This window comes from Brassica napus, chromosome A7 (assembly GCF_020379485.1).
Source record: "Brassica napus cultivar Da-Ae chromosome A7, Da-Ae, whole genome shotgun sequence".
NCBI classification, from domain to species: domain Eukaryota; kingdom Viridiplantae; phylum Streptophyta; class Magnoliopsida; order Brassicales; family Brassicaceae; genus Brassica; species Brassica napus.
Window position 1 is genome coordinate 722,566 of NC_063440.1, and position 27,938 is coordinate 750,503.

Below are 27,938 nucleotides of genomic sequence, written 5' to 3' on the forward strand. Positions count from 1 at the left end.
CTCAATTGGTGAAGATGGTTTCGGAACCAGAAGAATGGCCAGCATTTGAAAGCTACCTAGAAGATATTAAGCTTTTGAGAAGAAGTTTCGTCAACTCAGATATTGTTCATGTACCTAGGGCGGAGAACATAAGGGCGGATAGTTTGGCACGTAGTGCTCGGCAACAACCGTCTTTCGTCGTACACATGGATTCAGAGTTACCACCTTGGTTTACAGAGTCTATATGAGTCTGTGAATGTTTTTTGCTGTCAAAAAAAAAAAATTAAGTCTTAAGTAGTGTCGAGATAATTCATCCATGAAGTCAATCTTTCTATTTAGAGTATGACGCACTTTTTCCTATTTTCATGATTTCTGTCATCCGTTTCATACTTCTCCCCCTCCAAAATAATGCATGATTATTTTTACTCTCATTGATTTATGAATAACTACATTATATTTTTATTTTCTTGATCAATAATATATTTGAAACATAAAGTAATACAATAAATCAAGAACAATATAGGAAAATAGGAAAGTATGAGCCTGATGACGAAAATAATGAAAATAAGAAAAAGTACGTCATACTCCAAATAGAAAGATTGACTTCATGGATGAATTATCCTCAACACTACTTAAGACTTAATATAACTTAGAAACTTTCAATTATTTGATATTTGAAAATGACGATATAAACACACAATTTTTTTTATATCACTATTGTCAAATATCAAATAATTTAATATTTTGAAGTTATAATAAGTTGTAAATCGTGTTGAAAATTATTAATTTAAGATGTATAAATTAATTTTATAATAGATTAATATATTAAAAATATAAATTAGTTTTAAAGGCTTACAAATCAATCTAAAACAATGTATAAATGGATAATAAATAACTTAAAAACCCTTTAATGACTTTTAGTGATAAAACTCCTCAACTATTTTTGAATCGTAAAAAAAACCCTCAACTAAGTTTTCAACATTATAAACCCTCAACTTATAAACCGTTAACATATGTCACCCTCCGTCACGGTTTTTTAGACGGAGGGTAATATATGTTAACGGAACTAAAGTTGAGGGTTTATTTCACAGGATTTTTAGTTGAGGGTTTTTTAAAACACTATAATTATTGAAAGTGATGGGGCAGATGTAAATGCAATGTTGGGTGTCACGCAATAACATAATTGTGATCTGCAAAGAGAATATCCACTCTGTATTCGGAGAGAATAGAGAAGGAACGAATGGTGGGCACATTATGGCATCCCTCAACTTCTTTTTGTGCCGAATAACTGAAAAAAATCAATAATTCAATCATGTTTACAACTCATTGTCTAAAATAATATATTAAAGCCAAATTAATGGATACTCCATTTATTTCCGAAAGTAAAATTTTCTAGAGTATACACGCTTATTAAGAATTGGGTTAATAAATGTTTATAATTTAATTTATTTTTTACTTTATTATACAATTTTCAATAACTTTCCAGCAATGAAATTTAATCAATTTAAATATTCTCAATTAAGGTTTTTCGGAAGTATTAAAAATTACCTTAACAATATATCAAATCTATATTTGTGGAACAAAAAAAATCTAAAAAAATCTAACTTTCGGAATGGAGGAAGTATTAATTATTATGCGTAGTTATATGATATGAGTCACTGCGTTTACTCAGTGCAAGCAACTCGAAGTAATTTCGGTTTCACTTGCAGTTAACCAAAATATAAATCATGGATTATCGTATAGAGACTATATGTATGCACATCATGTATTTCTCAAAACATTTGAGCTGCTTTTAAATGTCGTTTTAACATAATTAACCGCCTCTGAATGATTCAGAATGGTATATATTGTTTCAACACAATTTGAGCTATTGGAACAAGCATGCCTGGTAAAGTGGTAAAGCATGAATGATAATGATGGGCACCCGACTTTTTTTTGCTAAACTGTAAATATCATATAATGAATAAAAGATTTTACAAAGTAAGATCTTTGTTCTGAACCATCTTGGTAAAAAAGAAGAAAAAACAAGATGGATAACCAGTGCCGTGCGAAGGTCTACAGGGGCTCGAGGCAAATATAAAAAATGGGCCTTTTTAATCAAAAAATATAAATTGTCTATACAGAAAAATATATATACCTTAATACAAGAAGAGATGGTGATGATTAAATAAAAAGAGACATTCTGCTTGTTGACAGAAGCACACAACAAGGAACCAAGAAGAAAGAGGGTGGGATAATGCTTGAGAAATAAGTTATACATACAACTTAAGAATATATATAGATAATGTATAAAGTAGTTGCGATTTTTATTCTCTTTCTATTTAGGAATTTTGATATAACGAAAAAGATTTTCCTTTTTAATTTTGGAAAGTTGACAATAAAACAAAATTAACTTTTTCTGACAAAAGCATGTTAATTAAATTTTTTACCTAAAACCACTATGCTACACCAGATTTTTGAAATTATGGGGCCCTAAAATTTCTATATATTCTGGAGGCCTGAGACAAAAGCCTTTTTGGTTATACCTTAAGCACGCCTATGTGGATAACATAATAGAGAGTCTCCTAAATCCCTTATCTCAGCCACATGGTCATAAGGAAGCTAAATTTCTTTCTCAGTCTTCTTGCTGAGATGATGTTCTTTATCTCCTTGTTAATGCTTCGGAAAACAGAATTGGCCGTGATAGATTCCTGATTACGCATAAGGTTGTTCCTCTGCTTCCAAAGGTGGTAGATTACTGAGTGGGTTGCTAGATTCCTGATAATGATGGGCACCCGACTTGTTTCAAGTGTGACTTCATCGTGCATTTAGCTCATATTAGCTAGTTCCAAGCGATCGCATTTTCGGCATATGTACCTTTAGAATATTTGATGCAATAAGTCAGTCACCATAAGAAGATCCTGGTTGGGTTTGATACAAGGTGTCACTATCTAAATTCATTAATAACAAATTTAACCCGACTATAAAATTTTAAATATTTTGTTTAAATTTATCACATACGAACATCAATCAAATTCAAAACATAGAAACTATACAGTAATATAGAATTTTTTTTAAAAAAAAAATCTAAATAACGTTTTCAGAAACAGCTTATTATACAATTAACTAGTGTATGTATGTTAACTGATATTTTCCGCTACTCAGCGAATACTTTGATTTCTCTATATATATTTTTCTTCCCTTTATTAAATTTATAAAGATTCTCAACTTATACCATTTGTGCCTAAATTTGTTTCTATATCTTCGTGCATATCTACTTATTAATGTTTTCAATTCCTATTTCCCATTCTAATTTTCTACAACTTTTTTATAGTAAAAATATATCCCTACAACATTTTGTATATTAAGAATACATAAAGTATTAAATATTTTTTAAAAAAATTCTTCAAGTAATAATAACTATATTTTTAAACTATAATTAATTTGATTTGAACACAAAAAATAGTTAAAAATTAAGCAGAAAAATATTTCTTATGTTTAGATTTTTTTCACAAAAATAGATGTGAATGCTTTTACAAATTTATTATTAGTAATAATAAATAGTAAATTTTTAAAAGATAATTAAATTTAGGGCAATTCTCCTAAATAGACCATTTAATTTTCAAGTTTTGGTCACAAAAATAAATTACAAGGAGAAAAATGACTAAAATATTTCATTTAATAGGTAAAAAAACCATAATACCCTAGATATATAAAAAATAAAAATTAAAATTTTTTTTATATAGTTTTAGATTATATGTTTTCAAATTCAAACCTTTTTATAATTTTTTTTTTAATTTTGAATTGTTTTTTTTTGTTTTTTTTTTCAGATTTTCTTTTCGTAATTCGAAAATACTTTTTAAAACTATTTTTAAAATTTTATTTTAAATTTTTAATATTTATTTTTTATTTTATAAAATTTTAAATTTCAATCTCAAATCCCCACTCCTTAACTCTAAATCTTAAAGTTTTAATTAATTAACCATATGAGTATATGTGTACATTTTCCTCTTTAATGAAACATTTTGATCATTTTAATCAATACTATTAAATTAGGAACATGACCTATTGATATATGTTTAGTCCAACTTAAAATATAACTGCATCTAATTGATTATCTAAATATATGATATAACCACCTTGATAAAATAATTTATAACTTCTACTTTCATTCCAAAATTTTTGGATCCAATTATGTCATATACGAATGTTACTAATAGAATAATTTTGTAACTACTTCTCAGATCAGAGTGATCCACTACTTTCAATATTACAAATTGTCGACGATGAAGTCCAATAAATAAATATTATGTCATTTGGAAACAGTAATATTGATACTATACTTTAATAAATATTATTTTCACCACACAAATTAATGGGAATGAACTAAGGTTTAATTAATGTTTTAAACACAGTCTAGATGTTGAATCTAATTATTTTCCGGTCATTGAGTTATTAGATTGAGGGCATAACTGGTTCAAACGCAGCGTTACGGTTGCGGGAGTTTGCGGATGCGGGTGGTTACGGTTACTAGCGGGTTTAAGAGATTTGTACAACTGGTTATGCGGTTAGAAATTGGTGCGTTTGCGGGATACTTAAGACTGGTTAACTGTCAAATGCAACAGCAGTTAAATAATAAATTAACAATATTTATATTTTATAAAATTATAAAAATATCAAAAATCATAATATTATAATAGATATACAAACTATATTTAGAAAGTTATGGTATCATTTTTTTTAAATAAAAGAAAATATTTTTATTTAAAATTTTTATAATATTAATTCAAATATAATAGATATATTTTAGTATTTTTATAATTCCAATTTAATTTTTTATTGAATAATTTAATTTTTGTATTTATATTGTTTTAAGAAAAAGAAAAAAAATAAGTATCCTCCTGCAACTGTCCGCAACCGCAAACGCTACCTGGAACCAGCTTTTGAATTTATGAGGTTTGGAGCGGTTCAAAGCAATTTAAAGCGGTTTGAGTGATTGTTGTAAAACGCCAACAACCGTTACCAACTGCAAAAGTTGCGTTTGCGGGTGGTAGCGGGGAAACCAGTCATACCCTCACTGTAGATGACTATGTCAGTTTTTAATTTATTTTAAAATATAATTATAAATATATTAATATTAAAAATAAAAGAAAATCCCATGTTTAAAAACATAGTAAATTTTTAATTTTCAAATTATTTCTTTTTTATTTCACATAAAAATATAATTTAAACAAATTTTATAACAAATTAAATTTTAAATTTTAAAAATGATAATTTAAACAAAATTAGATTATATATCAATCACCCATAAGCTCTCCCATAAGTTCAACATGCATGCTCTGGTTTTAGCAGTTTTTGTGGGTTATCAAGTTCTTAATTGATGGATATTTTTTGAAACACAAACCGGATTCAAAAATAAAAACAACAAATGACATATAAATTTTATAATACATGAACAAATACTTAAATTTAACATAAAATTACTTATGTTTAAATCTTTGGTTAAAACCCCAATAAATATTTCAAATATCTACAGTATTTTAAGCATTTTGGATTACCGTTGCCGCTTTAATGGGTTTGTGTACAAAACTCTGGAGCCACAACCTTATTTTAAATTATGATTATAGTTTTTCGGTTGTATCTAAAACTAAATTTCTTGAAATAATACGGAAAAATTGAAACAAAAGATATACCCGCCCTTTAAAGGGCGGGTCAAAATCTAGTTTCTCTTAAATTTATTGAGTTATCAGTTGTTGAATTCTATTAGAAATTTAAAATAATAAAATATAAGAGATTTATGATAGAAATTTAATGTACTTGTATAAAAAATAATAATTTGTGAAAGGGAGAGAATATAAATTTGAACCACAACATTTCCTAGTCTGCGATCAAAAGCTCACATCGAGGGAGAAGTGGAGAAGTCTTTCACAGCAAAAAAAAAAAAAAAAAAGAAAAAAAAGTAAAAACCCCACCGGAGAAAAAGAAGAAGATGTCGTGGCAATCGTACGTTGATGACCACCTTATGTGCGATGTGGAAGGCAACCACCTCACCGCCGCCGCGATTCTCGGTCAAGACGGCAGTGTCTGGGCTCAGAGCGCCGATTTCCCTCAGGTTTCTCTCTCTTCTCTGATCATTGGGGTCAGATTCAGCCGTCTTTTCGGTGATTTTAGATCTGAGAAATCTCGGATCTGATTTCGATTTCACCATCTCCGGAACCTGATGAGAAAATCGATCTGCTTTTCTGGATCAGTAGATTGAGTTCAACCTAGGGATCTAGAAGATCCCCATGTGTTTATCTGATAATCTAATGTGTGTTTACAGTTGAAGCCTGAAGAGATCAAAGGAATCACCACGGACTTCGAGGAGCCTGGGTTCCTTGCCCCAACCGGTCTATTTCTCGGTGGAGCCAAGTACATGGTTATTCAAGGTGAACCAGGAGCTGTCATCCGAGGCAAGAAGGTAACATTATTCTTATCTATTAACCCTTACTTGTACATAATCTTATGATAGGAATCAGAATTCATTTTACAATAATGTGAATCTCTATGCAGGGACCTGGAGGCGTTACTATCAAGAAGACGACTCAAGCCTTGGTCATTGGCATCTACGAGGAGCCCATGACTGGAGGGCAGTGCAACTTGGTTGTGGAAAGGCTCGGGGATTACCTCATCGAGTCTGACCTCTAAATTTTCAGTTTCAAAGTCTTCTTTTTAACTAAAAAATGCTCTTTGTCATTGTGATTGAATCGTTGTGCTATCAAAACGCAAATCAATTTGAAGCCTTGGAACCAATTTCTTGTTGTTGGTCTTTGTTACTGGGTTTGTGTCTCTTATGTAATGGCATTTGGATCATCTTTTTTTATCCCTTCTTATGTATTGTGTTTTTTCTTTAGATTTTTATTTCTCCATAGTTTTGTTTTTCTTAAATTGATCTGCGGTAGGTTTACGTTTTGTGGTTTTGAACATTTCTGTGTACAATGCCACATAAAAGAACGTTTGTAGAAAGATGAATTTACGTAAAGAAAATGTGATGTAGAAATAGTTTAGGAACTTGGACTTTTTAGACTGGGTTCGAAACTGGGAAGGATAAGAGTCCTTCGATACTATTTTGTTTCTTTTCATAGCATCGTAGTAATAAACAACGTAGGGACAGCCAGAGGCAAACGCTAGTTCTTCGTCACCATTAGTGCCCATTAAGTACCAGATTCACGTTTGAAGGAAGAAACACAGTAGTTTTCTCTGTCCATTTTTGCTTCTTGACATTTTCAAGAACCCACAAAGTCGCAAAATCTTCATTAGGCATGATCTGCCTTATAACCCCTGTTCGGAAACTCGCTAGCCTCTAGTTGGACGGTCGGGTTGGGCCTAGCGCCGAAAGAGAAAATCGGAAATTAATCGGAAATTATGCAGGGTGGAATTTTAAAATTCTTTACTATGTTATAAAACATGTTAATCTTTAATTGTGTATAACATTAATACATTTCTATGTTTAAGATTGTATAAAATAAACAAATAGAATATATAAACTTAATATAGTGTACTTTTCATTAAAAGTATGAATATAAATGATTTTTATAAAATTTTAGATCAAATAAATAAATAAAAATATTATTAAAAAAATATATAGATTAGGCGGCCGCCTATGCGGCTAGACTGTCATTTAAGCGGTCTAGACAGAGAAAATCGGATATCCGATTTTTTAAACCGGTTGGCATAAATCAAAGCGGAAGAGTGACGCGTAGCGTCTAGGCGGCCTATTTTTAAAACAGGGCCTACAACTTACCATTGTGGTTGATGAGATTTTTTAAAATCTTTTTTGGTGTTTCAGTGGTACATCATTCTTCAGATCCATCATCAAAACTCACAATTCTCTTGCCTCTATACTGTTGAGTTATATAATACACAATTTCATTGATGCATTGCATACTCCCTTGCCCAATGATCGGTCGGCCGTTCTGAACACTGCCGGCTAAAATATTCACATTGGTCTTCAAAATTTTTAAAATTATCTCTATAATATTATTTGAGAAGTCACTTTCCTAGGTATCACGCTCACGTTAATTCTCACGGTGGTTGATTACTATGATAGCCTTAATGAATTCAAAAAAGCATTTAAATACTATTATTTACTTTATAAAAAAATTCAAATAAAAATATAAAATAAAAAGGAAATATTTATAAAGTTTAAGAAAAAAAAATGAAAATATATGTATATATAATATGATTTCATAATAAAAGGAAAGTTCACAAAATAGTAAAATATCATTTAAAATATATTTTTAAATATATAAAATATACTTTTGAAGTAATAAAATACTTTTCTTATATCTATATATTCTTATATGAAAACAAATATTTGTATATAATGTGATTTTATAAAAAAAAAGTTCACATAGATGATCTTAATATTAGAATAAAAAAATATTTTTCTTTTAAAATATAAGTTTACACAATGCAAATATGTATATTTACAAAGTAACTAGATGAGCACGGGAATAAATATAAAAATAATTAAATTATAATATTGATAAATATTTTCTCTTGGTTGTTTATAAATTTTAGGTAATTTTGTAATTTTTATGTATCATAAATAAAAAAATGTACTAAGTGTCTTTATGTTTTCATCTTAATTAGATATGTGAAAATTAATAAAGTAGTACTCTCTTCACCTCTATTGTCACCTTTTTTGAGTAAAAAGGATAAACTCGGTTACATCACTTTCTATTTTTTGTTAGATATTGATTTCAAAAAGTGACATATCTTGAACCTATATATATCGTCTGTTAAGGCACGACCAATGTGATTAACTGATCCTCGAGTTCCGAAACTAAAGAAAAGCAGCAGAGATTTTGAGAGAAATCGCATACCGATATAGAAAGGTCCGATGCCGACGCCGGGTTTGAGGAAATCGGATTGAAATGGAGTGTTATTAGTTGTTGAGGAGATGTATCTCACAGTAGAGCCTCTCCAGTTCTTGAGGACTATGCAAGAAGTCATAGAGCTTTACTTGGTTCCATGCTACTTCGGTATGTGAGATAATCCCCCTTTGATTTTATCCATTTACCCATGTGAATTTTGATCATATAGATTAGGATTTAGCCATGTTTAGGTTGCATTTTGCATACATGAGTCCTTATCAGGTATTGGAGTACTATGCTGACCCGGGAGATTAAGTGAATCTCAAGTGATCCGGAGAGCAAGATAATCGGTAAGCAAGATAATGAGGCAGTTGAAACTATTTTCTTTTCTGAGACCATTGGTGAATTTGTTTTGATCACTTGAGATTATACTCTATAGGCTTGAAAGAACTCATCGTCTACTCCAACATCGACTTCTGGCAGAGATTTTGAGAGAAATCGCATACCGATATAGAAGCTCTATGACTTCTTTCATTAAGGTAGGATTGGGTCACTGCGGATGAGATCTCGGTAGACGATGAAGCTCTCCGGCGAGGTGACGACTTAGGAAAGAAAGCGATGGTTCTTGGTTCTCAGTTCGCGTGTCTAGGTTTTGAAGTGTTTTAAAGTTGGAGGAGATCTCGAGGTTCGATGGAACTCTCCGGCGTGATGACAGTGCGGTACTCTTTATTGTAGTGAACATTCCTGTTGATTTGAGATGGTGCGTCTAGACGACGATAATGGTAATGAGCTTTCCCTCCTTTTGATTTGATCATTTGAATCTGACAAGAAACAACTTTCAACAGGAGCAAATCAAAACTTACATAGTGAAAACAGATTGGCTTTCACAGTAAGCATGTGGATTTCAGACATGTGGTAGAATTTTAGTGTGGAAAATTCAATCGAAAAGATCAGATATCTAGAAAGTCTCCAAAGGCAGCTGTTGTCGCAGATTGTGAACTCATCTCTTATAAAAGCAGGATTTGCTTTTGTTTGTTTTCTTTCCAAAGTCTTTTGGTTACAAGTTTGGTGTATTCTTATGGCAGGCTTTTTGATTCAAGAAGGAACAGCGACAACGCTTCTCCAAGGTTCCATATTTGTTCATCGCCTTAACACTTTTAAACATATGCTGAAAGAGGGAGCTGTTTACAAGCTCAGTAGGTTTGATGTTACCTGAGGAAGGTAACTGAACTGATACCATTTTATCTTTGCATAATCAGCGAATAAAACTGGTGTCTGAGACACTACTCTTATTGACTTTCAAGAGGTAAGAAACTATCTTTACATTGCTTCTTCCATGTTCTTACTTACCCTCAAAATGATTTTAGGGAAACTCTATCCTCTAGCTTCATCAAGAACGTTTGAATCTACTGCTTGCTTTAGCCAAAGAATATGATGTCAACAGAGAGCAAGTCTAGAAATTCATTAGGCAATATCTTGGGGTTGAGGATGCACCCAGTAAATCTTTTGTTTTTGTATTTTGATTGATATTCTTCAATATATTTCTCTAGATGAACGAACCCTCTTTAGGTGACGATGGAGAGGTTCATTCTACAGATAATGAGGCTTTATCTATTGTTTCCTATCGCATTGAGTGGAATATGAGACATGCTCTGAAGCCTACATATGAAACTCTCTTTGAGATGTTAAAATACTCTTCCTGGAGGGTTGCATTTTTTGTCCATCCTATGTGTTGATCTTCATTAGTCATACTACAGATGTGGCTTACTCCTGCTTCTTTAAAGCTTGATCAAATCACTTGGGATGATCATGATTCCTTGCTTGAGAAAACTGTTGCTAATGAGATATGTGAAAGTATTTTCTATTATAATAATATCCAAAACAACTTCGGTTTCTTATCTAACATTCTCTTATTTATAAAGCGGTGCAACAAATCAGCAACATCTTCGATCTTAAAAAAGATTTGGAATAGGGCCTCGATGCTTTGGTTATTATCATCCATCTATTCATGGTTAGTTTTATACGCATGTTTCTTTGATCGTCACCAGTTTAGCCCTACTGCAACTTTTGCATTACATGTTTACCAACTCTTTCATATACTATGTATTTCTCCTTTTAACATACAGTCTAACATCTTATAATGCGTTTGGACAGGCGGGGACAACAACCTAGGTGACGATACGCCAGGAGCCTCATGTGTGTCCTGCATCTGCTCAAAAAACCATAAGCTGTCTGCAACTGATCAGGCCACCTGCAGTGGTGGCTTCTACTTACTGAAACAACAGGAACTGAGGAAAACACAGTCGGGAGCTCAGCAAAGGAGCCACATGTTTCAACAACAGAGAGGGAGCTTAAGAAGGAACACAAAGCATAAATGCTGAAGATAGCCAAGTGAAGACTCTTCCACTTTCTCGCAAGCTTTTTTTTCATTTAGTGTTTTTAAAGAAAATATTTATGGTTCTACTTTCACATTTCCTATATTCTAAATCAATAAAAGAATATTTCGTCTTAATCCATCTAAGTCTTGGTTGACATTTGTTTCTAAGCTCTGGGTATTAACGTATTTAGATAACTTTTGCTGGTGACAAAAAAAAAACAAAACACACTTGGATATTAAACTCTGAGAACAACTACTCGGATAAGAAAGGGGCAACTAAAGACAAAGTCTAAAACGTGTATAAGTTTGTATATAACGCTTTTTGTTTAAATTTTAACTAAATGAACTTTGTTATTATTATTGGTTATTTATTCTATTTTATTGAATCAATTAGTCACAACCACTTACGCTATTCCATTTTGAATTAATCAATATCAAAACAAAATCATACCTTATAGTCGCTAACAAAGATCTATCGAAAATGTATTATTCTTTTTCAACATATTTTTATTTTCGTATTTTAAACATATTCTATTTACTAAAACGATTATAACATAAATTATAAATTTATATAAGAATAAAACATATAAACCTGGCGCGTAGCGCCGGAATACCACTAGTAAGATATAAATTACCAAGTGATCAAAAACAAGCAAAGTCTTATGTCTTTCATCTAGCGATTTAACAAACAAAAAAGGTTGCAATGATAAGGGTTTATGAGTGAATAAATCTACCATTTTTTCACTCGTCTTCATCGATGACCTTGGTGCCCAAACCAGACAATCCTTCAGCAGGAATCTCAGCGACAGTGACGAGAGAGTAAAACTCCTCCTTGGCGTCTTCATCATCATTTCTCTTACATGCAACATAGACTCTGACTCTCCTAGGAGGACCACGGATTCCCCTGCTCCATATCTGCTTGTTGAGCTTAACATCCACTCTAACATCCTTTGTTCACATTGCTTTCAGTGCAAACTTCATAATCTCTTTGATGACATTGGGTGCCTTCTTCTTGAATGTGCTGCGTACATATATTTATAATCGATCGAATCAATCAGCATCTGTAAAACCCTAACGAAAATGTACATGGAGCAATAAGGAAGGAGATGATGTTAATGGCTCTTCCTAATAATCTTCTTCTACAAACAAAGAGATGTCACAACATTTTTATCAGCTATGAAGGCGCCTGTGGACACTACAAGAAAAAAAACTTTTATTAGCGGACGAAAAACGCTATCTAACGATACGATAGCGGTTTATGAAGCGCTGTATCATCGCCCGTCATAGTAGGTCAGGCACATTAGATAGCGGTTTTTTGCACTGCTATTTTATTGTTATATATTATAGCGCTTTTATGTATGCAATTAAATATTTTTTTATAACGTTTCTTTTTTGTTATTATTATCTTATTAAATAATTAAAAAAATTTAAAAATATATATCGAAATAGCAATTTATAAATTAAAATTGATTTATAATTAAAATTAATTTATTAATTAAATTGTATTACAAAAACGAAACCCAAAATTAAAAAGAAGCCTAAACCCAGATTAAAAAATAAATCTAAATCTAATCTTCTCCCATCCACCTCGCCGCATCCTCTTCTTCCTTTTGTGTCTTTGTCGTCTCTCTTTCTCCACCTCTCTTCTTCTTCTTGCTCGGCTTCACCTCCACCACCACTGCTAGCTTCCTTTGCCATCTTAAGAATCAAATGAAAGTCTCAGAACAGAACACGTGATTCACTAATCAAATCCGAGGATACATCTTAAAAGAACAATCCAAACTTCACCTGTGTAATCCTGACATTGGCTTTCCAAAAAAAAAAAAGGAACCATAACTGACATGGATAAACAGATCTGAAAACCCTAAAAATTAATACCCAAAATTAAGAAAACACAGATGCTGAGAGAGAGATTCAAAACAATCGAACCTGCTTCAGGAGTTTTAAAACGTCACCGGACAAGAGGATGAGCACTGCGATGATGCGAGGGCTTTGCTTTGGCAAAACTTCATCACCACCTCGAACTCTTCACGCCTCCTCTCTCCGCCGCCGTTTCAGAAATCACCCTCGCTACTAAGCACCACCATGCTCCCTCCGAGTTCGAGACCGGTGACGACAGCGACGAACTCAGACCGGTGCCGTCGTCTCTTCTTCGATGGTGGTCCAACAACCAGTTGCTTTGCCCTCATTGGGTTCATCTTCGATGTTGTCGCTGAAGAAAGAAAAATAAAAAGTCGTATAGGAGAAGATAAGTGAGAAAGAGAGAGACTAAATTGTGGCCTTTGGATTACGTTGCATCAATGGCTAAGAACCCTGATCTTTCAGAAAAAAAATTAACCAATGACAGAGAAGGTTGGAGATAGACAAAAGAATAATTTCAGCCCTTAGATTATAATCAATCAATGGTCATAAAAAGAAGCACTAAAATTGTTTTTAGATTTCTTTTTAATTGTTTTATAAATTGCCTAAATGTAAAGATTATATATTGTAATTTAACATATGAAATTTAAATTTTGATTAGATTTTTGTGGTTATATGATTTTCAAAAACTGCATAATGGGGTTTTTATCATTAGTTTGTGTAAAGTGTTTTGTGTTATGATTTTAGGGTTAAAAATTTTGAAAGTACAAGGGTTATAGTTACTATATAAGGATTTGTGATTAGGATTTAGATTTAAAATTTGTTAGATTAATAAAAATTTAGATTTGAAATTTATATGTATTGGATGTATGGTTTATATATGTTTCATGTTAGGATTTAGGGTATAGAGTTTGATTGAGGAATTAAGGTTTGTGTATTTGGAAGTTATATATTAAACTTAAAAAGAATAAATTTGAGTTAAAATTCAAGATTTGAAGTTATAGTGTGAGAACACAAGATTTTTAAGGTTTATACTTGGAGTTTAGGGTTTAAGAACTTGTTTAGGGTTTAGGGATTAGATAAACCAAACATAGCGTTTTAATTATTTTGCTATTAAACATCCGCTATCATAACGTTTCCAAATATACTACGTTATCATAGCGTTTCAAAATATACAAACGCTATCTAAAACTAACGGTTATGTCAACCATAGCATAAAGACAAAAAACACTATCCTCTACTGCTATCAAAACCAATATTTCTTGTAGTGGGAGGTTGATAGTGTACTCCCTGGTAACAATCTCCTCCTTTCTTCCCTTGCCTTTCTCCATTTTCGTCTGATCTATCTTCTCTTCAGACGGCACAGTGAGAAAATTAAAAGAAGCGAAAACCCTAATATACAGATTCCCGTATTATTATTATTTGGGCCTGATGAATAGGCTTTATGGTACGCAAATATACTGTCTTCATTCTAAACTATAGTCTAATCTCATTCAGTCCAAATATAAGTCCAGGGTATGTTATAATAATATAGTCCGTTCTCATCATGTCCTTGTAACTAATCTATTAAAATATAACAGGACTGCTGAAGACAATTCAGAAAATATTATGGAAGATGACTAGATGGGGAGATAATGAGAGCCATTGCTACAGGTTACTTTAGAACACTTTCCGAATCATCATATTCTTTCGAATCATCAAATTCAGAAGAAATAAATGATGCTTTTTGGAAAATATCTTTACAACAATCACAGATGCGATAAATCAGAAACTCACAGCTTCAGTTACAGAATGAGAGGTAAAACTTACATTTGCGATGCACCCTGATGGAACGAGCGCTTTATTTTTCAGAAGTTTTAGGACATAGTGAAAGGAGATTTGACTTGTATGATCAATGAATTCTTATTTGATGGTACCATTATTCAATGATTAAAAGACACAAACATTTGTCTCATTCTGAAAAAGATAAGCATGTTGATATGGTCCAATTTTTGACGATATTACTGCTCTTATTAGGTTCTTGACAAAGAGTAGGCAAATATCTGGTATCTCTATCTGTCGTCAAAGGAAGTTTGTCCCATTCTAATGCAGAAAACTGTCATATGAGCTCATGAATTTGTTTTCCCTTTGTAAGAGGAGATCTTCGGTTAGATGTTCGAGATGGGAACGTTGGCTAAGCGGTCCGTGAACAACTTCAGGACCGATCTGGTGACTCGGTGGATCTTTGATTTCATCAACTAGAGATAGGTTGTAGCTTGGGATAATGTTTGTTTCAAGATGATGATCTCTTTTTTCAGGCTTGTGGTATGTTGTCTGAAATGGATTCATGGTTACTATTGTCTAAACTATTATTCTCGCGGGATTCTTGGTGACGAAGCAATTTGAAAATCGATATGCTCCAGCTATTCACCCAATATTTTTGTGAGTTGCTTTAAGCTTTGTAAAGCTTGATGTCCCATAACCTCCGTCTGACCTGCACATTGAATCAAGATAAAGGAAACATTTCGTAACTCGCATGGTGCATGGGATAGAGTTTCGTCCAGATTGGCAATTGGTGATGTCGGTGGTGTTACGGTGATGTGAGTTACATCGGCGTTGAATTGCTGTCCTACGACATGCAGGGTGGAACCCGTGATTTTTATTGCTCTGGATAAATCAGATGTGTGTGTTCCAGTCAATTTTATTTGGTTTTCACGCCGGATCTGTAGAGGGTTTTTGTATTAATTCCCACCTCCTTCCTTTCGCGCGCCAAATGACGGACCAGATGATCCACTCATAAATTATGGTTATGCTTTAATCTAATATGTTGAACAAGTATTGAACAAAATGATAATGCGTATGAGACTTAAAGATGGAAAAAAGTTTCTTAGTGATACTCAAAGTTGACATAATGATGAAGAACAAGATATGTAAGAATACAAGTGAATTTGATTGTAAAAAGAGTATAATTTTGGTATGTGATTCTGAGGCTTGGATCCCTTTTTCTCCTTTGTCTTTATTTTATAGTCGGTTCTGAATAGAATAGTAACAGAGAATTATATCCGGCGTGTATTCAACACCATCAGTAGGAATATTAATGTGGCTCAACCTACCAGGGTTATCCTTGACCTTGTAGGCCAACTTTTAGCACAAACCCTTACATTGACACAAAGCTTAAAAGGCTTGAACATAATTAGCCTTAAAATTTTTAGGGCTTAATTTTAGCTCTTTTATTTTGCTTTATATAAATTGTATACAATATTTAACTGTATACTGGAATTTTAAATTTGTTCGGTTATGCAGAATAAAGTTTTCTCACCACTCCGTAAAATCAATTTTTCTCGCCAAAAAATCAAAAACGAGTTTTCTTGCCAAAACCAAAAAAATCGAGCTTTCACATAAAACCCCGTAAAATGAGTTGTTTTGCCAAAACCTTAAAATAGGGGTTTCTACCAAAATCAAAAATCAATTTTTCTCGTAAAACCGAAAACACATTTTTCGCCAAAACTTCAAAAATCAAGTTTCTGCCAAAACTAATAATCGGGTTTTCCTGCCAAAACCACAAAATCAATTTTTTTCCGCTAAAAACTTAAAATCGAATTTTCCTGCAAAAACTGAAAATCACGTTTTTCTGCTAAAACCGCAAATTTAAAATTTCTCCAAGACCAAAAAATGAGTTTTTATTTGGAGGTTTAAATCACTAAAACATCCATCGGTTGTAAGCTTCTCGTGACGTTTATGTGATTATATGAAACACCTCGTTAATATAACATGAATCCCTCCAGAAAAGATGACTGTGTTAACAGAAGGTTAACGATATTAACGGTGGGTTAACGTTTTAATAGTTGAGGGTTTAAAAACATAAAGTTTTAATTGGGGGTTTTCCATCCGATCTAATAATTGTTAGGGGTTTAAATCGCTAAAAACATTTCACAAATTCTCATAACTCGTGTTATTTATATCATATAAATCAAAATTTTCATTTAGTTTTAACTTTTTACCTTTTTAGCTTTTCTTTTGACCTCGTTATCTGCAAACTTTTTATTTGTGTGCATGTTGTTTTGTAGTTAGAGCATTTCCAATGGTTGACTTCAATTTTATCTTAAAAAATTCATTTTTTTTTCAAAATGAAGTAGCAATCACTGCAATGGTTTGCTTCATTTCTTTCTTATAAAAAGAATATTCCAAGTATATTTCATCTCTACTTTATCATTAATTACTAATAGACACCTTATTACTTTTTTATATTTACTTATTTTTCCTAACTATTTTGTTTTAAAAATAATCCAACATAATTATTATTTCATATAAATTTAATATCCTCATATAATGAATTTATTACATAACATGAATAAACAAACACAAAACATCATAATTTGTATAAAAAAACACCATATATATAATATTTTTCTACAATTGATTAACAAAAATGTTTAGAGTAAGAAATGAGCTTATTTATCTTTGATTCTTTTAAATCGAATTAAAAAAGATTCATATGTTTTTTGATATAAACATCTGATTAGATAAAATTAATAGTCAAAATTTTGAAATTAATTGGATTATATTAAAGCATATAGTTTATTTCGTCAAAAGATAAGAATAAATAAAAGTTAAGTACCAATTTATAACGAAAACGTTCATCTTTAAAAAATGAAGATATGTACAGTAGATTTTCAAATTTGAAACAACAATGTTCATTATTTCATTCTGAAGCAAAAAAAATGAAGTAAGGTTGAAGCAAAACTTACTTCAAAATAAAGCAAAAAATGAAATATAAAGTGGAGTTAGAGATGCTCTCGGCAGATAATTTGATTTATAATTTTAGATAAAGAAAGAAGACGTGGGTGTAGTACAACTAGGTCAAATTTTCAATTTCCTTTATTAATTTCATTTAGTTTTTAAATGTGTTTTTCAAAAAATGATCTATATTCTATTTCTGAAGGATTTCCAATCAGTCGGTGAGACAGGCCCGATGTTAACGTTACCAGTAGTCACCACACTCACACTTGGGCTGAATTTGGGCACATCACCGTGGATGTCGTTGTTCGACACATCGAGTGTCCTAAGCATAGGCAAATTGGTAAGCTCTGTCGGTATACTCCCAGTGAGTTGGTTATTAGAAAGATTGATGGTTTCCAAGGAAGTAAGCTTAGCAAAACTCGGAGGTATCGTACCCGTGAGCTCCTGCCTCCCAAGATCGACCACTGTAACATCATTACTTCCAGAACAAGTAATCCCAAGCCAGCTACGACCACACGGATCATTCCCTTTCCAACTCTTGGCTAGCTTCACTCGATATCCAAACGAATCAGCTACAGAAAGCAAGGCCTCGACGCGAGGATCACACGGAGCACCAGCAGTTTCCAGACAGAAGCTATTCGTGTTGGCTATTATATCAACAGCGACGGAGTTGTCGAATAAGGGAGTTGGTCCTTGAAAGCAGTTATTAGTCAGATTCACGACAGTAAGCGATTTGAGACCAGTAAAGGACGGTGGGACAAGACCAGTGAGCTGATTCTCTCTTACATTGAACAACCTGAGAGACTGTAAACCAGAGAGATCAGGGATGGGACCCCAAAAGGTGTTAGCTTGCAGATCAACCTCGACGAGAGAAGTCATCTTCTGTAACACCGAGATAGACCCGAATAGCTTCTGTCCGTTGAGATAGAGCTGCTGTAACGAGGAAGCTCCGAAGCTGGAAGGCAGCACTCCCTGCAGATTATTGCGAGATAGCTTCAAAGAAACGAGGCTTGGGAGCGTCTGGGAGCTGAAGAAATCAGGAATCGAACCCGCGAGGTTGCAGTTGACGAGAGAGAGGTTCTTGAGAGACGTGGCTTCTTTAATAGTCTCTGGAATCTCCCAAGAAGCGAAAGGGTTGTTGTCGAGGTACACTTCTTGCAACGAGTTCATCCCCGAGAAGAGATTCGCCGGCGTCGATTCGAAGAGATTGTCGTGTAGATTCAGCCTCTGTAGATGCGTTAGTCCCGAGAGATCAGGAACCGGGCCGGAGATTTTGTTGGAGAATAACTCGAGGACGATGAGCTCGGAAAGTTTCTGGAGATCCGGAGGGAGAGTCCCGCTGATGCCTTTCTGTTTAAGCTGGATCCTCGTCACGCGGTTGCTTCCGTCGCATTGGACGCTGGGCCATTTGCAAGGGTCAGGGTTGGACCAGTCCACGTCTGGTGTGAGATGAAGAGTAGATTTGAGGGATTGCATGATCGTCGCATCGTCTTGAGAAGCGGCGAAATTCACAAGGGACAGGAGGAGACAGAGGAGGCAAAGATGTGATCTCGTCATTTTCGCGGGAAAAATGTGATGGAAAATTGAGACTACTTGAGAGTGTTGTGTGATTGTGGGATAGAGACACTCTCTCTATTAATAATAGATAAACAGTACAAAATGGGAAAATCATATTTTAAGTAAGAAGATCGAAACGATTGACTGATTGGATGAAAATTTGGTAACTCTCTGACCACTTTTATGGTAAGAAGGAAACAAATAAAAATCTACGGATCAAGATGAGAAAACGATATGGTCTTTGATTTATTATTCTCTTTCCTGTATTTCTATGATTGATTTTTTTTTGGCATTTTCAGCTCCCACTAATGATTGAGGAATTGAGGATGTGTACGAATTGAATACTCTACCATAACTTGGATGAAAATTTGGTAACTCTCTGACCACTTTTATAGTAAGAAGGAAACAAAGAAAAATCTACAGATCAAGATGAGAAAAACGATATGGTCTTTGATTTATTATTCTCTTGCCTGTATTTCTATGATTGATTTTTTTTTTTGGCATTTTCAGCTCCCACTAATGATTGAGGAATTGAGGATGGGTACGAATTGAATACTCTACCATAACTTGGATGAAAATTTGGCAACTCTCTGACCACTTTTATAGTAAGAAGGAAACAAAGAAAAATCTACAGATCAAGATGAGAAAAACGATATGGTCTTTGATTTATTATTCTCTTGCCTGTATTTCTATGATTGATTTTATTTTGGCATTTTCGGCTCCCACTAATGATTAAGGAATTAAGTATAGGTACAAATTGAATACTACTATAACTAGATGATAATCCGCCATAACCCCCGCCCATTGAGTTTTTTTTTTAAAATATATTGTATTAAAATATTATAAACAATATACATTTTGTTATCAATAATTTTTTTTTACATTTGATTAGATGTGGGTATTCGGGTACCATTTGGTTCGGTTCGATTCAGATCCTTACGGGTTTGGTTTGGTTCTCATCTTTGTGGGTCTGGTTCGGGTTTGAGTTCAGATAACTTATTTATTTACTTTTTTAAAAATTAAAGTTTATATATACTTTAAATATTTCAAAATCTAAAAATATAAATAATTTAGAACATATAATTTTTAATAATGTATGCCAAAATACTTAAACGTAACTTAAAAATTGGTTTAGATTAAATATTTGGATTGAAAATTAATATATATTTTAAGTATTTTAGGTATATTAAGGTGATGATTGTTTAAGAGGTTTTTGGATTTTAGTTTTTAGATTTTAAATTTTGGTTTTAAATTTTTGGTTTTTGATTTTTCTGTAGATTTTGGTTTTTCAAAAACTTGAATGGTAATTTTAGATTTTGGTTTTTGGTTTTTGCCTTTCAACTATAATACTATTTATAATAAAATATTATTTTAAAAACAATAAAAAATAGAAATAGTATTATTATGAAAATAAAAACTTATTTTAAATTTTATTTAAAATATATCATTAACTAAAAACTAATAATTACATATTAAATATACATTTAATTGATATCTCAACGAAAATACATAGTTAACTGTTAAGCTTTTTAAACAAATTAAATAAAATTTACTTGTATTTTTAAAATATGATAAATTTTAATGAAAAATACGAAATTAAAATATTACAAAATACTTATCAATAAATGAATTTAGAGTCCTCCTTCTTCCACGAGTTGGAACCGTGCCGACACATTTTCATATCGTCCCAGATAGATAGACTCCTTTCCCGCTGCTAAGGGAGAGCAATATTGAGTAGGAATTCCACTTCTTGCTTAGATAATTAATAATTATATTTATAGAAGCAAAATTAAAATAATTATATTTTAAAAATGGTAGTCATACATAAAATTTATGTAATTCAAACATTTAACATAAAAAATGCCATATATTATATAAAAAATAAAGTTACAATGTAATAAATGTATAATAATTATTACCACCAAATTCAATTAATTATATATAATTTTATAGTAAAAATAGTAAATAAATAATTTACCTAAACAAAATTCCAATAACTTAAACTTTAAAGAATAATATTATTATTTTTTATGTTTATTCATGTGCTTTGTATAATAAATATAGATAGTAAATGTTTTTCCTAAAGTTAATAATTTTTTGCAAAAAAAAAAAAGCAAAAACAAAATGGTTTTCGTGGGTAGAAACGAGAAAAATGTGGATTCTAGATTTTATACATAACACAGGAAAACAATGGAAAAAATTGTTGCCCTAAATATTAGGGAATCTAGTTTGTTAAAATAATGATTGGATCAAAACTAGATTTTGGAAAATCAAAAACCAAAAATTAATTCAAAAACTGAAAACAATCAATCTCTAAGTATCATTTAGCTTCTTTTTTTTTTACGTCAAATGACAATTCTATTACTCAAACTTGAGGTGGTCTGGGATATCATCTAGCTATTTTAAACATATACTTATAACTATCTGTATATATTTTCAAGTATTTTGGACAACTTAATAACATCTTATATATTTTGCATATTCTTTTAGAATTAAATTTAAAAATAATTAATATATTTAAGTATATAAAGCTGGTTCGGATACCTAAAATATTTCGGTTCGGATCGGGTTTGGTTCCGGTTTTCTATATACCAAAATTTTGAACCCATTCGGATATCTAACCAATTTTTGTTAAAGTTCAGTACTATTTTTTTGGTTCGGTTTTGGTTCAGTTTTTTTTTGTATTCAGTTTTTTTTTCCAAGACCTATATTTTTATTATGACAAAATTTAAACGAAAATGATGATGGTTCATATTGATTTTGAGTATGCAATAATTTTTAAACAAAAACACACTTTATTATGTATGTGACCCATTTAGTTAATCATTAAAAACTGTTTCAGATTGTCAATAGACACTTTTAAATATTCTCTTTTGGTGTTGTGATGAATAGAAAGAAGATTAGGGTTAGGAAAGCAATTTTTTTGTGCAATCCATGTTCTAAGCTCCTGGAGGAACCTAGCTTCTTCAGCGAAGCTGGAGGTGATTTCAATTGTTTCTAAATAAATCTTGTAAGATTTTCAAAATAAATCTTGTAAGATTTTCGAACAATATCAATTAATAAAATCTTACACATGCTGAATTGTTTCTCAATTAATATATAGGAGATTAGATTAATCAACATAATACCTCTTGTTTATTTACAATATATTTATGTTAAATAAATTAAAATAATCATTTTATTTATCTTATATGGTATATAATTATATTTCCATTATATTGACATAAATATATAGTATATTTTAATATAAATATTTGATATAACAAACAAATTTAAACCATTAATCCCAAAATTTTTGATGTGATATTTTTTCGATGCAAATTTCAAAATTAAAATATTAAGGCCTCAATACTCTTTTTATGCAAATTTTAAAATTAACATATTTATGTATTTTAAATGGTACATAGTTTAATTTAAACAATATTAAATAATACATATATATATATATATATATATATATATATATATATTATTTAATTTGAATATCTATTAAATAAAAATTCATATTAATACGACTTTATGATCATTGTATCTTGCTATAACAAGAACAATTGAGCCATTGATCACAGAATTTTCAAAGGAAGTTTTAACATTTTTTGTAATTTAAAGTCATTTTCAAGAATTCAAAATATAACATATAAGAAAAAAATCCAAATTACATGTGTTAATGTGATTTTTTTAATTTCTTTTAATAATATAAAAATAAACAAAAATGAGGAGGATACAAAAATTGTTAATATAATGTTCCTCAGCAATTGGATTTTGGACCTACAAATTATTCAATTGATTCTTATGTTGCCAAGTAAGTCAAATTGAAATTTTAATTAAATGACACATCATCAAGTCTCTTTTGCAATTACTACAAAATATAAGTTACAACTTTTAAAATAATTTTCAATTAATATATAGGAGATTTTCAGTATTTATATGACTTACTTCACAGTTTACGGATATCTAATTTTTCGATTTGTTTTGATTAAAAAATATGGATATTCAAAAACCCGGACATCCATAAATTTAACAGATATTTGCGGACATATATTTATAGATATGTTATCCACTTGTTCAACACAAGTAATCTAGAAAAACTATAAAAGTTTGTTTACAAAATATATTTTACATAATATAAAGTAAAAATAAAGATTAGTGAAATTATATGTTCTAAATTTTTTTTAAAATTAGTTAAAATGTTTCTGTAAAACATGAAATTTAGAAAATTGTAATTTATAAAGATTTATATTTCTTTCTTAACTTAATACTTTTATATGAGATTTATAAATTGTATGTTAAATAATATTTATACAAAATTATACATTTAAAATTCTATATTTATTGTACATATATATATATATTTGTATAAAACTCGAATCGGAGCGGATATCTGACTCTAATTTTTATAGAATTTATAATTTGCTTTTTAAATGAATATTAATTTTAATCGAATCAAAGTTAATAGATAAAATGTCCAGTCCTACTAACAATGTTGATCGGCTTATATAGTTTGAATATTGTTTATAGATCTTGGAGTTTTCTTCACGTCATTTCCATTTTCTTCTATAAAATAATACTATTATATTCTTCGATTAGCTTTTGTGTGACAAACTATAAAATGCGTGAAATGTATCTCTGTGATTCAGCGAAAAGGAGATAAGGAGTATGCAAGTGGAATGGCAGATTGGTTTGATACGAGATAGCCAAATGTCTTAAGGAGATGAGACTTTTTTTTTTTTGGTTCAACTTCTACTTTCCATTAACCAAAAGAGTTTGGACCTACATCATTGTTCACTCCTAACATAGATACATCCACCTCAAAGATCTGTTTTAACCAACTTGGCACCATAGAATACAACTTAGAAACATAATTCATAAAAGAAAGAGCTTCCTTCGCTATCCTATCTGCCGACTTGTTACCTTCTCGTGAGTAATACTCGACCCTATAGCTCCGGCTTGTCGAGAGAAGATGGGAGATTTCTTGGATGATTGGATAGAGCTTTGGCCAAATAGGTTCCCTTCCCGCAATCATGCTCGCTAATACCATAGAATCTGTTTCAAAGATGACCTGAGTGTATCCCAGTCTCAGCATCGTTTGCATTGCCCATTTGAGAGCTGTTGCTTCAGTTTCTATTGGTGATCCCATTCCTCGATACCGTTGAGCTCCAGCCCACAGCAACCGACCAGTAGAATCTCTACTTATCCAACCAATGCCTTGATTCTGGAGTTGCATTTGATCCAGCTTTGCATTGGCGGTTTCCAGTTGAAAACCCTTCTGTTGCTTGTGGATTTTTTAACCTCTACACTTTCCTCCTTTCTTCCTTCTCATTCCTTCATGTCCTCGATGGCCTTGGTGACAGTATCTGGAGCAGTGTAGTCTATGTTTTGGAAAACAAAAGCATTATGATTCTTCCAGAGACGCCACAAAAGCCATGGAATCAGCTCTGCATTTACATCTTCTTGAGGGTATTGTGCCTGTAAGCTCAACACACGACAGATGTTTGAATATAGCGAGTCAGACATTATACCATCAGGCGGGGCATGAATGGGAGACATTGCCCAAACCAGGCGTGCATAGGGGCATTGGAACAGTATGTGATTTGCGGTTTCGCTTTCCATGGAGCAGCGCATGCATCTACCCTCTTTTGAAATATGACGACGTTTCATCGTTGCTGCTGTTTGTAATGCGTCACTTATGCATCTCCATAGGAAGTGATGTACCATTGGACTCGTTTGTTGCTTCCAAATCTTTTGGTAGAGACCATCGAGACTTGGTTGGTCGACTGTTGTGCCCTTCTGCTCTGCCTCAATGATGTTCTTGAGAACCCAATAGCCAGACTTCACTGTGTAGTGACCGGTCTTTGTATACTCCCAACTGTAGGTATCGTCCCCTTTGTCTCCGTGTAGGTTTATGTGAGCGATCTTAAGCTGTATTTCCAGAGGAAACAGGTTGCTTATCAGGCTCGTGTTCCATTCTTTCTTAGAACAAGACATCAGGTCGCTCACTTTCGTCTGTGGTGATAAGAGGTGATGATATTGCTCTGGAATGAGCTTTGTGGTATCAATGGGGTGCGCTGGTTTACTTCCTAACCATCTCTCTTGCCATATATTGGTGTTGTGGCCATTGCCTATTATCACTTTGGCCCCTTGTCTGATCAGCTGCTCAGCCGCATGCATACTTCTCCATGCGTAGGAGGGTCTTGATCCAATAGGAGCGTTTAGGGGGTCAATATTGCGGAAGTATCTGCTTTTAAAAACTCTGGCCAAGAGGGATTTAGGATGAGTGATCATGCGCCATAATTGCTTCCCAAGGAGATGAGACTTTGTTAGGAAATTTTAGACTTTTTAAATATGCAAACTCAAAAATAGGATGCAAATGTTGTAAAAAAGTATTTTTCTTTGAATTAAATTTAACATTCAATTCAAAAAAAAAACATTTAATTATGGTCAAATTAGTGAGGAAAATCATCGTAACGTGCTAAGAAAGTTTAGTATACATCGTTTATTTATTTTTACATAGATTAATTTCTTTATCCAAGAGTCACGATTCTGTGAGTCATCGTGGTAAGTGAACAATGGTCCCAATGATCTACCGTAGTTAATGTATATGATGATGTCCTGATTCGTTTTACTTTAGAGTAACTATGATCACTGATGTCTATGGTCATTGTAGGATGACAGGTTGCTACAGTTTACGCGTTGATTGAACGAGTCGCTTGCTTGTAAAGCATCATTCAATATGATTGGTATCTCACTCAACGATGGAACCCACCTACTCACTCACCACACAAGATTTCAATTATACACTCATCTCTCATCTTCTCCAAAACAAGAGTTTCATTGTTTTTTTTTGTTTTGTTCTTTTTCAGTTCCAGTGATCTGTTTTATTTTGTTTGTTATCTCTATTCTTATTTCCGCCTCCACCACTGGAGGAGAAGGAGAAACGGCTGCATGCAAGCCCACCGATGTCTTCCTCATCAATTGCGGCGCTACCTCCAACACCTCCGACACCACTGGCCAAGCCTGGACACGGGACCAGCAGAAGGATCATGGGTTGAGTTCAGTCTCCACACACTCTCGCTTTCATTAACGGCTTGGAGATTGTTTCTATACCTAACCGGCTTTACATAAAGGGAGGATTTGATTGTCAAGTTACCGTATTTGGGATTGTTTTAGCTTTAAAAGCGATGGACAGCTAAAGCGTAAGAACAACACATAAATAGGGACAAACATATGATCTTCTGTAACAGAGCGTTTCGTTACAGAGACAACACACCACATAAGAGAGCTTTTCTCCCATATTTAATTCACAGAGCCTTTCTCCCATATCTAATTCTCAGGTCATGAAAATGAAATGTTACAAAGCTGTAATGTAGAACACAAAAAGCCAAAAATCCAGAAGAAAAAAAATAAAACATAAAATAAATTGAACCCAAGCTACTTAAATAATAAGAAAAACGAGTTTTTTTTAGAGAGAGAGATATTCATCTAGTCTGCCTTGAGTTGCTTCATGTGAGAGCATCCGCTAACACTCTTGTAGTCAAGCTGACTCAACTCGCTAAGCTTGCCAAGTTTTGTTTCGTAGTTTTGGATTAGATCAAACCTATAAAGTGTAAGAAGAAGCATATATATAAATATAAAAGAAACTGAATATGATTTAAAAATTCCAAAATACTAGAAGCAAACCAGTAGGCTAAAGACTGGAATGGAGAGAATCTGTCGTAAAAGGATTGTGCTGCTGTCTCTAGCGTCTCTTTCGAACATTCCACATTTACATGCACCTCCAAACACAACATTAGATTAGATTAATCAATGAAATATATAACTTATAACAGAATTAAAAAATATATATATATATATAAAGATATAAAATTTCCACTTGTTTCTTTCGTTGCTTTGACTACTCGTTTCCTTTTTTTATTAGTTTGACTACTAACGGTTCCGTCAGCTAGCTTAGATTGCAATATGCAGAGGCTAGAAGCCATACCTAGTGTCCTCTCCCAAGTAATGTTAGACAACAAGATGGATTTCACCATATCTTCAAAGAGAAAGGGCGAGCGGAAAATTCGACCGAAACCATACTTCTTTGCATCCTCATGAAGTTGTTGGAACTCGGTCACGTCACGACCGTCCTCATCTGATATTCTCAGCATCCTTCCCACTTGTTGCAAGATGAGTTCTTCGTCGACCCTTGAGACATTGTTGATGCCGTGAACTTGGATCACAAGAAAAGAGAGAGTGCGAGGGTGAGAGATGGTCACACTGACAGAAGAGGAATTTGAAACGGTCATAGGTCGAGTTAGTGACTTAGATTTGGGGTCCCACACGTTTGGAGCCATCATGAAGAAGCCATGGTTACATACCGCTTTCTCCATATCGAATTTTCTTTCAAACTGTTTTCATGATGGCTTCAAACGTGTGGGACCCCAAATCTAAGTCACTAACGTGTGGGACCCAACACTTTTATGTGTCAGTGTAGTTATTTTAGTCAGCCAAGGTGACATTCCCCTGGACTGATGTAACTGAAGGAACAGAAGAAGAAGAAGACGATGAGACGAAGATGGCACGGATGGTTTGCTCTTTGACAAACCGTGAAGATTGTCTCTCTTGCGGTGGAA

At 32.5% G+C, this 27,938-nt stretch overlaps 4 protein-coding genes and 1 long non-coding RNA gene across 14 annotated transcripts; 2 read left to right on the forward strand and 3 right to left on the reverse strand.

Annotated features, from left to right (window-relative positions):
- Positions 1-5,778: 5,778 nt before the first annotated feature.
- LOC125576641 (profilin-1-like) lies at positions 5,779-6,852 on the forward strand. Its single transcript, XM_048737140.1, has 3 exons — positions 5,779-6,070; positions 6,281-6,418; positions 6,511-6,852. Exons 1-3 carry the CDS (start codon positions 5,948-5,950, stop codon positions 6,643-6,645), a joined length of 396 nt encoding a protein of 131 aa, XP_048593097.1. The 5' UTR covers positions 5,779-5,947; the 3' UTR covers positions 6,646-6,852.
- Positions 6,853-9,567: 2,715 nt separating this feature from the next.
- LOC125576643 lies at positions 9,568-11,328 on the forward strand. 3 transcript variants are annotated; one of them, XR_007315072.1, is made up of 4 exons: positions 9,568-9,598; positions 9,662-9,705; positions 9,902-10,827; positions 10,971-11,328. It is a non-coding gene; the product is annotated as an uncharacterized LOC125576643 (long non-coding RNA). The 3 variants fall into 3 exon arrangements; XR_007315070.1 differs by having other exon boundaries at positions 9,662-10,827; XR_007315071.1 differs by lacking the exon at positions 9,662-9,705.
- Positions 11,329-12,663: 1,335 nt separating this feature from the next.
- LOC125576642 (receptor-like kinase TMK3) lies at positions 12,664-19,704 on the reverse strand. Of its 7 annotated transcripts, none has more exons than XM_048737147.1 (3): positions 13,123-19,704; positions 12,982-12,991; positions 12,664-12,891 (listed from the first exon to the last, which is right to left on the reverse strand). In XM_048737147.1, exon 1 carries the CDS (start codon positions 19,327-19,329, stop codon positions 17,956-17,958), a length of 1,374 nt encoding a protein of 457 aa, XP_048593104.1. In that variant the 5' UTR covers positions 19,330-19,704; the 3' UTR covers positions 12,664-12,891; positions 12,982-12,991; positions 13,123-17,955. The 7 variants fall into 7 exon arrangements, with proteins under 7 accessions (XP_048593104.1, XP_048593102.1, XP_048593103.1 ...); XM_048737145.1 differs by having other exon boundaries at positions 12,982-13,001; XM_048737146.1 differs by having other exon boundaries at positions 12,982-13,048.
- A 4,375-nt stretch (positions 19,705-24,079) lies between these two features.
- Positions 24,080-24,553, reverse strand: LOC106350726. The gene has a single exon (XM_013790577.2). The coding sequence runs from the start codon at positions 24,551-24,553 to the stop codon at positions 24,080-24,082; it is 474 nt and encodes a 157-aa protein (XP_013646031.2).
- Positions 24,554-26,540: 1,987 nt separating this feature from the next.
- On the reverse strand, positions 26,541-27,920 carry LOC125576645. 2 transcript variants are annotated; one of them, XM_048737150.1, is made up of 3 exons: positions 27,308-27,920; positions 27,007-27,101; positions 26,541-26,923 (listed from the first exon to the last, which is right to left on the reverse strand). In XM_048737150.1, exons 1-3 carry the CDS (start codon positions 27,693-27,695, stop codon positions 26,918-26,920), a joined length of 489 nt encoding a protein of 162 aa, XP_048593107.1. In that variant the 5' UTR covers positions 27,696-27,920; the 3' UTR covers positions 26,541-26,917. The 2 variants fall into 2 exon arrangements, with proteins under 2 accessions (XP_048593107.1, XP_048593106.1); XM_048737149.1 differs by having other exon boundaries at positions 26,541-27,101.
- Positions 27,921-27,938: the final 18 nt, after the last annotated feature.